We start from the raw sequence: 15,659 nt of genomic DNA on the forward strand, positions 1-15,659 counted from the left end.
CTTCTCAACATTGACACATAACTTACGTCTCTCACATACTCTTCCAAACTCCGTTACCAACCTTCTCAATGTTTCCTCAGAATCAGGAAATCAGAGTCATCTGCAAACAACAACTGACTTACTTGCCACACTGTTGCACTGTTGTCCATCTCTACCTGGCTTATGACTTGTTTACGACCTCTCTCACCACACCATCCATGTACACATTTAACAGCCATGGTGACATTACACACCCCTGTCTCACACCAGTCAACACAGGGAACCACTCACTTGTCTCACTCCCTACTCTTACACATGCTCTGCTGTTCATATAAAAACTCTTCAATGCTTCCAACAACTTTCTACCCACTCCATACATCACCATCACTTGCCACAACGCCTCTCTATCAACTCTGTCATACGCCTTTTCCAAGTCCATGAAAGTCAAATAAACATCCTTACCTTTTGCAAAATATTTCTCACACACCTGTCGTACTGCAAACACCTGATCCACACATCCTCTTCCTTTCCTGAAACCACTCTGCTCCTCCATCACCACCTCATTCGTTCTTTCTCTCACTCTCTTAATCAAGACTCTTCCATACACATGCACTACACCAATAAACAGGAACCACACCACTTAAAAAGCATACATTCAACAAGCGTACTAACCAGTCAATCATAGCTAAGCGTTTTTTCAGGCATTCAGCAGTACAACCATCCAACCCAGGTGCATTCCCCCCTTTCATAATATAATGTACCATCATAAAATCTAATAAAATATATTATAATTATATTAATTATAAAATAACATATTATATTATGTACTAGTTACTTATTGAACTACATCTTAAATTACATTGCCATGAAAAACGTATTTGCCTTTTTCCTGACATCTTTGTTTTATGCAATTTTATTACTGACACCGGTTTCAGATCATCAAACCAATTTGAATGCTACATGGACAACCCAAAGAAATGCAAGATGCGGTTCTGAAATTGTGATACTATTATTAAGGCACACAAAAAATATCAGGCCCTATGTGAAACATAATTGGGCCTTAACCGTATAGTCAGTTGGGCAGCAATAACAGAAATATGCTAAAATACAAAGTATACAACATTGAGAAATATAAAAAGTATTATAACAAATTATACAATACAATGTAAATGAAATAAACATGACAAACATTGTCATGATTACTCATTCCACTCACCTGTGCCCGCTCGTTTGGTGCCAGCTGCTACTGGTTACCTGATTGGTTCCCCCTCCTTTTTAAGCTCAGTGCTCTCACTCGCCCTTTGTCAGTCCATCAGCGAACCTCTGCTTACGCAAGGTAAGCACCTTGATCCTTGCTCCCATTGGTCCCGTTTTTTCATCCGTATACCACTCGTCCGTTCCTGATTTCCCATTTGTCTCCGGCTACGACCCTTTGGGACCACTGACCGCGTTCTGATCTCCCGTCCCGGCTAACGACCTGTTTTTGACCACCGACCACGTTCTGATCTACCGTCCCGGCTAACGACCCGTTCTTGACCACCGAACACGCTCTGATCCCCAGCTCGGGGTATCAACACGTTTTTCCCGTTTGACCACGCTACGATCTCCCGCTCCAGGGGATCCACTTCCGCATTCCGAGCACGCTCCGATCCCGTGAACGGCATGTTTCCCTTGTCCAGCGCGCACGGGATTGCTGGCGTTTGTTTATCCTCTATATCTCAATAAACTTTTGAGTAAACGTTACGCATCTGGGTCCTCTTCCTGTTCTGGTCTTGACAAACATAAAATATAAAATACAACAAAATATCCTGAAATATATTATGCTAAAATATAAAACAATGCAATATATTCTAATGTAATCAAATGAAATTAAATAAAGTGTAGTATAAACTTATAATAAAAAAAATGATAAAATACATTAAAATATAATACTGGTAAATAAAGTACAATAAAATCTAATTAAATATAATACAGCACATAATATTTTATCATGGCATACTTAAAATGAGCGTTATTGTATATGTTATTTTGCACGGTAATGTTTTTAAACTAAAATTATTATCTATATTAAATGCCATTGAAAAATGGGTTTGAAGGTAATTTGTTCCAGAAAAAATAAGTGACTATTTTGATCCATGGCCTTTAGAAAAAAATGTAGTGTTTTAATATGGTGTATTACTTGAATGTGTTGAAGAAATGATTTAAATGTGTCAACAGAAGCTGAGAAACGAACGAATAATAATGATATGAAGTCCTTATATGCAAATTCGTTCAGTTATAAATTATGAATTTTTCATTTGTGCAAAACTGTCGCACGTTAAAAATTGCTCCCAAGGTAAACCGGATGAGCTGAATGATTTAAAATTCAAATGACAATGACGTTGATCTATGTTGTCCAATAAAGATTTTTTTTTTTTTTTTTGGTGGGGGGCTTTATATAAGGGAACATGTTTAATTTTGGGCAAATTGGATATTTTTCACTTCTATGAACAATATGTTTTCCAGTGACCATTTGACCCAAGTAAATATTTGATATTAAAACTATGCAAGAAAGTGCATACAGAGGTCAATACAGATGGGGAAAAACAATAAAGAAGACATCTAAAGCAAGAACATTGACTGTAGTCTGCAAAAAGGTCCAAAGAAGAGAACATCAGATATTCGTCGATTGAAGTGGACTCAAAAGGTGCTTTCAGAGCATCTGAAGCATCTTCAAAAAGTTTTCATGAATCCAAAAAATAAACACACACACACACACACACACACACACACACACACACACACACACGCACACACACACGAAAGAGCCATTGGTACATACCTAACAGCTTCTATCGGAAACAAAATAAATAAATAAGCAAACAAACAAAATATTACCATGTATAAATATACTTTTAAAGAAAAATTTAATTTCAGTTACCCTTGGTGCGATGTGACTTGAGCTGGTGGACTGAAGTTATTATGTAAATGCAGACTGATTTTAAAACTTCCGCTTGCGAGGATTGTAATGCCCTAAGTAAACTTTGTTGCTTTAATCGTGTCCTTATTCCTAACAATCTTATAGACCAGTGTTTTTCAACCTTTTTTGAGCCAGGGCATGTTTTTACATTGGAAAAATGTTGCGACACACCACTAACCAAAAATGCTATAAAATGACACCGAACAGTATGTTTAATTACAATATAATTTATAATACCACCAGTTTTTACAGCACAGACACTTGACAATGACGTAATATTTGCAGAAAATTATTCATAAATGTTTTATAAAAATTGTTATTTTAAAAAGTGACATTGGATAATTTCTCACGGCACACCTGACGATCTCTCAGGGCACACTAGTCTGTTGCGACACAGTGGTTGAAAATGACTGGTATAGATTACCGATTGGTAGCTGGGGTAACGGTCTATGTGGCTTCTTGATGATCAAAAGCTTCTTTTCCATTGTCATCATGTTTTTGCTTCTCCCTAGATGTCCTGGGACCCATTGCTAATAAATACAGTTTAGGAAACACACAAGATTCTGGACTTCACAAAGAGTCAATGCAAAATGTGCTAAACAGAGTTGCCAGAATTCATGTATAAAATTTCATAGATTGAAGCACATATTTTCCATCAATTACTCATTAAACCCCCACTAAAACTTATAATCCAATTGCCACCTTGCTAAACAAGTTGAGGTTATCACTGGAATACAAATTGATGACACCTTTAAACAGTCATCATCTCCTGCAGACGGAAACGACGCAGAAGGGCAAAAGCCAAAAATCACACTCGAGTTGCAGGCGGTGGGGTGTGGACGCTGCTTCACATCTTGTCACCAAAAACGTTTTTTTTTTCTGCAAGCAGCATCTCACCCCGACGCAACGCTTCACAGTTCAGCGGATACACGGCTGCAGCTATTTTTAAGCAAAAATCGAGCAGGGGAGGACGACGGGCGAGGAATGCTGAAGAAGTTTGATGCTGACTGCTGCAAAACTTGAGTCGGAGCTAAAATAAATATGCCCGGCGTGTTGTTTCAATAGTGCAAGATTGTATGGATAATAAGAGAATTATAAAATAATTATAATTCTATTGAATTGTAATGATATGTTTATAGAATTAGTAGAGCGTAAACATGTGTTTTCTGTTATGCATTGCTAAGTAAAAGCGTTTGAGTTGGATAAAACTATGTTTTAGTGGCCAAATATTTTATTTAGAGAAAAAAAACACACAGAAATGGGATTATTTGATGAAAACAAACAAAAAATTTAAAAAAGAAATGGATCAAAAGTCAGTCTGATAGAATACTTAAAAATGGCTAATTTTGAACAAAAACACTCATAAAATATATTTATTTTGTTTGAATTATGTATAAAAACTGGCTCAAGAGTGGCCTCACCTTATTTTGTACAAAAAACAACAACACAGAAGTGGGATTCTTAAAAAAAAGTGTAAATACATTAAATAAACATAATTGATTAAAAACTGTCAAATTTTCCCAAAACCCTTCTGGAAACATATTCATGTGAAAAAAATCATGCTCAAAATTTGCTCAAGAGGGGATTCTTATCCTGTTTTGTATTTAAAAAAATCAGAAATGGGATTTTTTTTTTAAAAACTGTTAATTGAATTGAAAGAAAAATGGAAAAAAAAACTGGTTCATTTGCACAAAACAATTATGAAAGCATACTATAAATTTTAGGGGGGGAATTAGGTAAAAATATCATGCTAAACAGGCCTGGGGGCCTCCCTCGGGAAGCCAATTTTACAAGAAATAACTACTTTTAAATGCGCTGTAATCACAGCAGTATGCAAATAGACACTATCGTTTATTTTTTACCACTATTCAGCATGGCTCCTTTAAAGAACCAGTGTTTATTGTATAGTGACCCATAGCGGTGCAAAAAAACTTCATTAATATAAATAAAACACAATCTAAATAATAAGCAAAATGATTGCTAACTCCCGTTATTAAGGCATGTTAAACTTTTTTTTTTTCCATGTTTCCTTCGACAACCACTCATGTTAGCCACTTGTCTACTGTTGGCTGCTCCGCGTAAATAAAGCTCGTTTTGTTCTCCAGTGTCACACGCTTTTAACGGCTTCTCCTACAAGCTGCTTAAGTTGGTCGTCTAGACCAGCTCTGACCAACTCCAGATTTCTGCTCCTTTTAGCAGCTCGGGGTGAATCCAGCTCAGGCCTGGACATTCCAGTCTTCGAGGGTTGCATATCCTGCCTGATTTTAGAGGTTTCTCTGCTCTGCTCTCTTATTTTTTTGTTGTCATTCGCAGAGATTAACACCAGCTTTTATGTCATCTTGCTGGCTGAAATTTACATGTTAAGTATCTGTAATGATTGTTCGTAAGTTGAATTTGTTCGTAAGTTACTTCAGTGCTATATTTTGTATGGAATGTATGTTTAAGGTTTATATAAGTATGTTCAAGGCTTGTATAAGTAACCTGTATTGTTTTGAAACTGAAAAATACACTTTTAATAAAATAATATGCTCTAAAACGTTTAAAAGCAGGCTGAATGATAAAGCATAGTACTGAAAAACAAAGCTACGCATTAGGCGTTGACATTCTGTGGTCTGTGGAGCCCTTTGAGACGCCTTGTGATTAAGGGCATCACAGATATACATGACTTAACTATAAAGATAAAGTTAAGTTTAACTTTCTTTTGGAAGAGTTAGGCGGCTTCCACCTCCGTAGTAAAAAGTGGACAAAAACAGCTATCCAACCGTTTTTTCAAACACATCAAGCTTTCTTATTCCAATTCATTTCAAAAGAAATGGCTCGGTTTTTCTTTACACTTCACAACAACCATATCGAATGGATGCATGAGATATTAAACAATAAAAAAATAAAAGTTCAGTGTGTTTACACATGAACTATGAAGTAGAAGCTGGATTTCTCCTTCGGGGCGGATGGTGGGTGACCTCTCACAGCGCCACGCGGCGGAGAGAAGCACTATAGTACTGTCCTCTACTCAGAAAAAAACTGCACACAATCCCAAATCTTACAGCAATGTCCAGATATTTTTCGACATCCCGAAAAAAATGTTCGGATCTACCGTTTTGCGGAAGTCGAATGGTCGTATGTAGGGGAGCGTCTGGACTGTCACTTTAAAAAAAGAAAAATGCGGATACACAGTATGGTAACCTTCACATAGCATATAGAGGTAATAATAGTTACAGTATGAGCAAAGGACAAGAGCTAGAAAAGGAAGAAGTCGCAAAGCACGGAGCTCGGAGAGCTGTGAAGATGTCCCATGGGTTTGGATCTCTACAGCATGCAGGCATATTTATAGATGTCGGCCTTATTCCCAAAAGGAACCTTGATGAAAACACAAGCAAGCCCACTAGAGGAAAGCAAAAAGCCATGAGAAAATCCTCAGAATAAGGACAACAAATTACACTGGGAGGGGAAAAAAAGTAAAACATGCATGACCTCGTTAGTTGAAATCTTGGCCACGTTTAAAATGACATTACATTGATTATGTATGGGACACTGTGGATGTAATGAACCAAGCCTTTCATCTATTTTGATATTCTTATTTACAGTGAAGAAAAAAATTGTTCACCACAAGTAATTGTCATCCAAGGTATACCTCAACAATGAGGCTGAATGAAAAAAAAAGATGTATTTGTAAAATTGAAAATATATAAAGTAGACGTCTGGGATACGGCATCCCTGCCCTACGGCGTGAATTAAAATTATTTTCAGCCCACTTTTAAGGCATTATGACAGGATAAAAAATATTTTTTGCACACTCGTGCGTATGTTGAATTACGTCTCAAAGACACCTTTTTGCAATTGGTCGTCATTTCAAATGCTGGTCTCCTATTGGGTTGCGTCTCGGCATCATGAAAATGACAACATGCTGTTAGCGAAACCACCTCCCACAATGCCTTTCTTGTCCTTGTCCTGTTATTCGTAAAGACTTTGCGAGTCAGCAATACAAGGTTGAGTTTTTAGAACTGTATTTTTTGCTATGGGTCCCAACACTTGCAGTAATGCTAAAGGGAGGCGCAAAAACATGATATATGGAAACAAAATTTGCGATAACAAAGAAATAGAGAGAGGGAACACACATTGGGACTGTTATGAAGAATTCTAGTCTGCTATTGGTTTACGTCACGGCATGATTAAAATGCCAATATGCTATTGGCTAAACTATCTCCCACAATGCCAATGCATGTCTCTCATTGTCATGAAGATATTTACATGCCTCTCTCATCATTCTAACTTGAACCATTACTGGTTGACAACTATTGTCACCACTGTATGTCTGTTGTTTTCATTTTGTAGTCCCATTCATCCTGCTGCTTTAAAGATTCATCCAGTGTAATTTTTAATCTAAAAACCACTTGAGAGAAACACTGATTCATGTTTTTAATTGAGGATATGATTTGTTTGAATCTATAATTTAGGACTTGAAGCCACCGCTTCTGCCGTTGTGAGCCACTCGGCATTGCGGTGATATTTAAGGGCGTGATATAGCTTGAAAAACGCTTTGCTGAGCAATAACAGAGGTATATTTAGAGCAGAGTGCAGTTCACAGTTGAATGCGTCCAAACCATTGTTCATGCACTTTCTTTATACAAGTCTTCCGCTATCATCTGAAACCATCCATCCATCCATCCATTGTCTTCCGCTTATCCAAGGTCTGATCGCGGGGGCAGCAGCGTTAAAAGGGAAGCCAGGATGTCCCTATCCCCAGCCACCTCCTCCAGCTCATCCGACGGGACCCCAAGGCGTTCCCAAGCCAGCCGAGAGACATCGTCTCTCCAACGTGTCCTGGGTCGCCCCCGGGGCCTCCTGCCGGTGGGACATGCCCGGAACACCTCCCGAGGGAGGCGTCCAGGAGGCATCCTTATTAGATGCCCGAGCCACCTCAACTGGCTCCTCTCAACGCGGAGGAACAGTGGCTCTACACCGAGTCCCTCCCGGATGACTGAGCTTCTCACCTTATCTCTAAGGGAGAACCCAGCCACCCTGCGGAGGAAACTCATTTCGGCCACTTGTATCCGGGATCGTGTTCTTTCGGTCATGACCCAAAGTTCATGACCATAGGTGAGGGTAGGAACGTAGATCGACAGGTAGATCGAGAGCTTTGCCTTTCGGCTCAGCTCCCTCTTCACCACGATGGACCGGTACAGGGTCCGAATGACGGCAGACGCTGCACATCATCTGAAACCATTACCCTAATAATGCGAAAAAAGTCAAAAGAAATGTTTGAATTTTTCAACCAGGTTGGAATCGTAACAATATACAAAAGGGGCACGATTGTTTTAGTTGTTCTCGCTATTTAGCCATCTCCTTTAAAGCACCAGTTTGTCTTATACAGTATATATCAACCCCTAGTAGTGTGAAAATACTTCATTAATTTAAAGAAAACTATTCATTCATATAACAAGCAAAGACAAATGTTCAATTTCATAAAGGTTATTTTTTTTAAACACAATTGAGTTAGCCGCTCACACTAGTTTTGACTAAATCTATTTTTTTGCTCTTTTCAACCGCTCACTCACTAGTAATCATCACGGCTACTTTAGAGCCCCGGTCTGCATTATGTAGCAAACCCCAAGCGTTGTAGAAAAACTTTAATTTAATTCAATTTAAAATGAACAGCATTTATTCAGATAATAAACAAAAACATGTGAACTTTGAGTACCACGATTTAAGCATTTTTGACTTTTTCCCCACAGTTTACTTCTCTAGACCCTCATCTTAGCCACGTAGCTGCAGAATATGGCTCGGCATTATAAGCTATTGTTAGTTGCTTCTTGTAACTAAAGCTTGCTCTGTCCTTCAATATCACTTGATTTCCACTGCTTTTTAAGAAAGCGAATGTTGCTGCGCCCCCTGATCCTGACATTTGCTGCTTGTCATACTTGTAGTTTTTTTTCTCCTGATTCCTTCTCTATACACTCATATCGCTGAGTTCCGTGATTTAGGGTCCCAGCGTTTCACAAATGTAATCATTTACTGGCCTTTTTAATGACTTGTACCGCTAGCCGCAAATGTTGACCAATTACACCAGCTCTGATAAACTCCAGCCGTCAGCTCTTTTCAATTGCTACGGGTGTAATCCGCCTGCCAGGTGTGTAGTTGTAGCTTTCATGTTCTGTTGCTGATTGAAATTTTTCCTTGCTCATGCAAGAAAATCTGGAAGTAAGCTTCGGAATTTTAGCTAGTGGTATCAGGAGTTTGTCTTCTGAAATGCAGAAACCATTTCAAGCTACAACAATCTCTGCTGGTGAAATGTTACAAACTGTCAATTTAAGTCAAGTGAGGTTAAGTGATAAACTTCTTGATAACCTTTATATATTAATATCTGAAACATGCTTAGCGCTAAATAAAACAATGGAGTGGGCAAATTACTTTTTCAAATTATAAATATTCACAAGAAATACTCACAGGTTATAAAATAATATTTTAATATTTGTATCTTTTTTGTACCAAACTAAATGCATAAAACTGTGTACTTTATAAACACATTGTAAGTCGGCGATACAATAGTAAAATTTTGTTATTGTATTAATTTGCTTTGAGTCCCAAGGCTAAGACTGATGCTATAGGAGAACCAAAAACATGATAACCATCAAAAAGAAACATGGATTATCAAAAAATCACGAAGCGGTATCCTCGCTATGCTGGAAGGCCGTAATCACTCAACTATCATTAAAAATTAAGGATAGTGATTAACAGAACAAAGTCTACTTAGACTAAGAAAACAGACATTTAAAATCAGTTTCAATTTGAATTCGCATTTGGCTGAATGAACTCTTACAATGCCTATCTCGTCATGCTATTCAGAATCTTGTGTTCTGTGTGAAGTCTTTGCGAGTCGGTGATACAATACTGTATTTTTTGTACTGTATCCACTTTCAAGTCCCAAAGCTTACAAAGATGCTAAACGGAAAAGCAAAGACACGATAACAATGGAAATAAAGCTTGTGATTATCAAAAGTTTTGAAATTAATTTTCATTTGGATCCGCTGTCTCCTCCCCCCATCTTCCACCACTCACTACTCCACTAAGCCAGCTCAGGCCAAGTTACACTAAAGGTAAATAAAATTTCATTTTTACTTTAGATATAAATTTAATTATATTAAGTATAATGGCACTCGGGCAGCACGGCGGCGCAGTGGTGAGCGCGTGTGCGGCACAGTTCTAAGGTCTTGGGAACCTCCTGTTTGGGTTCAAATCCAGCTACCGGACTTCCTGTGCGGAGTTTGTATGTTCTCCCCGTGCTTGCGTGGGTTTCCTCCAGGCTCTTCGGTTTCCTCCCACATTCCAAAGAGTCCAAATTGTCCCTAGGTTTGAATAAGCGAGTGAGTTGTCTGTCCCTGTGTGTCCTGCGACTGGCTGGCAACCAGTTCAGGGTGTCACCTGCCCACTGCCCGATGATTGCTGGGATGGGCTCCAGCACCCCCGCGACCCTACTGAGGATAAGCGGTGCAGATAATGAGATGAGATAATGGCACTCAATTCTTATGTGGTTTCCTATATCATAATTGGAGCTGGTTGACTGAATAAAATAAAGTGTTACAATCCAGGTAGCCTATATAAATATACAGGGTATACAGCATATCATTAAATCAAGCAGGTCGGTTGCTGTCTTACTACACATGCTCGAGCGTAGGTGCTGAGCGCTAAAGGTGTCAATGCCCGAAAGTGTGTGTGCGTGTGTGCATGTGTGCAATATGTCAATTGCGCAGAGGCAGTTTGACAAGTTAATCCCTCCTCGGCACCCTAATGGGAACATCCCCCCGGGCCGTTTTCTCCTCTCCCGAGATGATTTCGCATCCCAACTTTCTGCTGTCAGTCTGGTGGCCTCCGGATGGTTTGAGACATACATACCTGACATCTGCTTTCCATACCATGACAACAAGAATAAAAAAAAACTGTCAAAAAGATCGCCCTTTGTCGTAGAAAGAGTAAATTCAGGACAATGGTGTCACGGTGTCATGCTTGAAAAATGGGTATTAATTTAGGGTCAATATATAGCTGGATTGGGTTATTTTTGGCAAAACAGTTTTGTATATCACAATGTATATTGTTGACATTTCTGTCCACCGATACACTTATTCATCCCATCTATCCATTCATTAGTATATATATCAGAATTTCTTGATCAATCCATGCCTCTATCAATATATCATCTCGCCATCCATCCATCCAACATTTATTAATCTATTTATACATCCATCCAGCATCCTCCCTAATCTATCATTATATCCATCAATCAATCCATCCGTCCACATCCTGATAAGATACAACTCATCTCCATGCACAGGGGAGGTGTATCAAATCTGAGCCCCTGCAGTGAGGTAGCTCACTTTACCCAGATGTTTTTTCCTTTCATCCCAACATATCATCCTCTAACTCTATCCAAACTAGATATATTCCACTGATAATATTTTATGCCGCAATTACTTCAAACAAGAAGTTTGAAAAATACAGTGTATCCCCGTTCTGATGTGCGCGAAGTAAAATTGCTGTATAGTGGACTTATGATAAACTTATGATAATTAGCTTCAAACCCCTGGAACCCCAGATATAAAAAAACAAAATATCAAAATAACATTTTTGTGTACAGTAGGTACTACTTCTATGTAATACATAGGTATATGATGAAATAAAATTATAAATACATGTAAAGGAATAATGCCATTTTTGGTGTGAAAGGACTTGAGCTGGTCAATTAGAGTATCGGGCGAATGCAGAAAGTGAGAAGACGCCAACGGAGGATTAAAAATGCAACCGAAACTTCCACTTGCGAGGATTGTCTTTCCTTTAAAAGGTTGCCTTGCTTTAACAATCTCCTTGTTTGTGATAGTAGTCCAGATCATTGATTGGTTATGGCCATGCAACATAGCATGGGTAGCCATTCTGTGCCTTGATAATTGCGAGCTTTGTTTCCTTGCTCATGTTTTTGTGTCTCTCTTTAGCATCACTGCAAGTCTTGGGGATAAATAAAGTATAAAAAACCCAGTATAGTATCGCCAACTCGCAAAGTCGTTACGAACCACACAAGATTCTGAATTGAATGAAGACGAAAGCATTGTGGGTGGGAGTTCTGCTAATAGCATATTTTCATGATGCCGTGACGCAAACCAATAGCAGACCAGCATTACATTTGATGTCGTCCAAAAAAAAGACAGGCATCTTAAAGACGTAACTCGTCAAACGCAAAGTACCAAAAACTTTGAACTTTGGACATGCAAAATAGTTTTTTTGTTTATTCCACTCCATGAATTAAGAACCCCATAAAGGCAGGCCGTATACTGTGCAGTACACATTTTCATTTAACTGAAACTCAGCTTTGACTTTCTGGCACAAAAGGAAATCGCCAGTACACATACTGTATACTTAATAATTTATTCATCGACTCTCCAGCTTTTCCGCATTTTCCGCTGATCCATCAATTATTCAATCTATATTTGCCTCCCCAGAATGGAGTTCAAATTTCCTAATTCCAAGCCAAGAGCGAAGATCGCACACGGCGTACAGTCTCGGATCAGTGGGAAGCCGCAAATGAAGACAAAGTCCGACGCCGCGGCGGGAAAACGTGCTTCACCTTTTGACATTATCAGCACAAAAAAACTTTGCCAACGAAAACAGAAAGCTCAAGAGGCCAAACATGGACACACAACAAATAAATAAACGTCCGCCGACGCTAATGACGATTGTACATCACGGAAACGATGTAAGCACGGATATTTATTATAGGGATTTGGCTGTTAGCTAAAATGATGACCCGGTATTTGCAGACACGTTAGTGAAATATTTTCAATGTACAGTAGTTGAGCTAGAGTGTACATTTAATACATCGTAGTAAATGGATTAGGGATTATTTTCCTTTTTGATTTATATTCTCCCTTTTTCATTTATTTTTTACTTCTGTCCTTCCTTCATTCTCATTTCTTTCTGTCTCTCTCCCCGTTTATCTTTTTTCTTAATTTTTTCTCTCTCTCACTCTCATTATTTTACTTTTTTCTCTCTCTCTCTGTTCTTTCTTCCTCCCTTTCTTTCTTCCTTCCTTCTCTGTCTTTCTTTTTATTTGTTTCCCCTTCTCCCATTTCCTTCCTTCCGTTTCCTTACCCTTCCTTCCATTTCCTTTCTTAAATTTCCTTACTTCCATTTCTGTCCATTTCCTTCTCAATTCTTCAAGGGCTCTCTCTCTTTCTTTGTCTTTCTCTTCCTTTGTGTTCTTCTTTTATCTTTTTACTTCTTACATTCTTAATTCCTTCCTGCAATTTTTATGATCTGTTCTTCCATTCCCTTTCTTACTTCACTTTGTTCTATATCCCTCTTTTATCTTTTCATTCCTTTGTTTTTCTTTAATTTTTCTTCCTTAATCTATTTCTTTTTCTCAGCCTTTCTTTCATTTTCTTAAATTATTTCTACATCTTTCTCTTTCTTTCTTTATTATTATTTTCTTTCTTCATTTCATTCTACAACACAGCATAATTAGATTGGTAACCTTTAAAACATGTTCTGCTTTCAGCTGCAATGAAGTATATGCATTTTTTTCAATCTTAAATTTTAATAATGCAAAATGGTGGTATCAGAAATTAAATTTAAATACCAAATTAATTACTGTTGAATAAATTATAAGCTGCTACTTTTTCATTATGATAATAATTTGGCCACACTGATTGTCCTGTATCAACTCGTTGATAATTTTTCGCAGAAAGAGGAACATATAAAATTAATTGTATGCATTGAAAAAAATCTCATTAGTCTCCCTTGCACAAAATATATATGTTGTTGCTGTCGTGTGAAAAGGACATATTTCCAACTTTGTTATTCTTTGTTTAGATTTGGGAGACATTTTTTTTTATATGAAAGCAACAATACATTCAATACTGACAGAGTTAAATAATATTTACTCTTTAAAAAACTCATCAATAAATCATTGAGGGACGATTGAGATCAGTGGTTTCTAACCTTTTCTGTACAACGGACCGGTTAATGTCTGATTATATTCTCACGGCCCAGTCCAGTAATAACCAGTGATAACAACAACAACAATATAATAATAATAAGCCTAAATCCACTGTGTAATCACTAGACCACTAGGGATGTAGATGCCATTGAAAAAGGCATTTGGTTTTATGTCATTATGAGACTATTTTTAGTTACGATACAGTCCCGAAAGGTATAAACAAATGGAAAAAAGACTTTAAAGGACATTAAATCTATATGTTTTGTGTTTCTACTTTATGTTGACAATAAATTATTTCAATCATGGCCCCACGTATTTAACACTGTGGTACAGTGAGTAAAGATAGTGTGATGATGAGCTCAATTCCATAGCTTTTTCTCTCAAGTTATCTACATCCCTGGTTGTCCAGTGGTTAAAATTTGGCACTCTCAGCGCTGCAATCTCGGTTTCATTCCCGTTGTATCCAATGTTGTGCAAATACGGTAAGTGATATTTTTCGACGGATCAATCATTGCTCAAATATGGTATTACCGTCAAGTCTCATGAGTAATGTGCACCCAAACTTTGAGTTATTTTTTGGATAGGAAAAATTGTGCATTATAAATGGAAAAATATGGTATAAGCGAAAAATAAGTAACATTTTTTTCTTTCTGTGCGACTTAGTACCAAATTACCCATGGTCCAATACCGGTCTGCGTCCTGGTGGTTGCGGACCACTGATTTAAATAATGTACAAATAAAGGATTTATAATAATTATTTTGTAGAAACCTGTAAAATAACAGACGACTTGAATAATCAAATAAAGAGATATCTGAATTAACTTTTTCAAAATCCATACTCACCAGCTTGGTGTGTGTTGACAGTGACGTTTATCAAGGCGCGAGCAGACACGCCCAACCCGGACACGCCGTTGACCGCCTCCACTAGAAAGGTGTAGTTGGCAGGTGTTGCAAAATCCAGTATGGCCACGGAAATCCCGGTCAAACCTAGCGGCCGTGGGATGAATCTAAGGCCAGGTTCACAAGGCTCGCACTGCAAGGTGCCACCACCGGCATCGCCATTGCATCGTTGGCACAAAACATTGTAGGTGATGTCGCTTCGACCTCCTGTGTCGCTGGGGGGCATCCACTGCAGGAAAAGGGCAGTGTCGTTGATTAAGGACACCAAGTTCCTGGGTGCTGATGGAGGTCCTGGAAGAAATAAAAGACATCCATCCATTATCTGCACTGCTTATCTTCAGTAGGGTCAAAGGGTTGCTGGAGCCCATCCCAGCGATCTCCGGGCAGTGAGTAAGGGACACACTGAACAGGATTCCACTCAGTTGCAGGGCACACAGAGACAGACAATTCACTCGCTCATTCACACTTATTGACAATTTGAACTGGCCAATTAACCTGACATGCATATTTTTGGAATGGTGGAGGAAACCGGAGTGCCCGGAAGAAACCCATGCTAGCACAGGGAGACCATGCAAACTCTACACAGGAAGGACGGTAGCTGGATTTGAATCCATGACCTCAGAAATGGTACGTGGACGCGCTAACCACCCAGCTGCGGACGATGAAGTTTAAATGGGGGTGAATTTTTAATTCTGAAGCTTTCATAACCTTTAGCAAAAATATCTCACTATTACAATATTACAGTGAAACCTCGGTTCGACCATAATCCGTTCCAGAACCCTGTTCGAAAACCGATTTGTTCAATCACCGAAAATCAATTTTCCCATTAAAAATAATGTA

At 38.4% G+C, this 15,659-nt stretch overlaps 1 protein-coding gene across 2 annotated transcripts in view; it reads right to left on the reverse strand.

The window, feature by feature from the left end:
* The window catches only part of LOC148367015 (ephrin type-A receptor 6-like), a 97,758-nt gene that overhangs the window by 26,754 nt on the left and 55,345 nt on the right, over positions 1-15,659 (reverse strand). For both annotated transcript variants that reach the window (XM_088333803.1, XM_088333804.1), the window contains one exon: positions 14,763-15,110. In XM_088333803.1, the coding sequence (XP_088189929.1) occupies positions 14,763-15,110 (348 nt within the window). The remainder of the gene's footprint in view (positions 1-14,762; positions 15,111-15,659) is intronic.

The sequence above is a fragment of the Urocampus carinirostris genome, chromosome 4 (genome assembly GCF_059441175.1).
Source record: "Urocampus carinirostris isolate Australia breed hairy pipefish chromosome 4, RoL_Ucar_1.0, whole genome shotgun sequence".
Taxonomy (NCBI): domain Eukaryota; kingdom Metazoa; phylum Chordata; class Actinopteri; order Syngnathiformes; family Syngnathidae; genus Urocampus; species Urocampus carinirostris.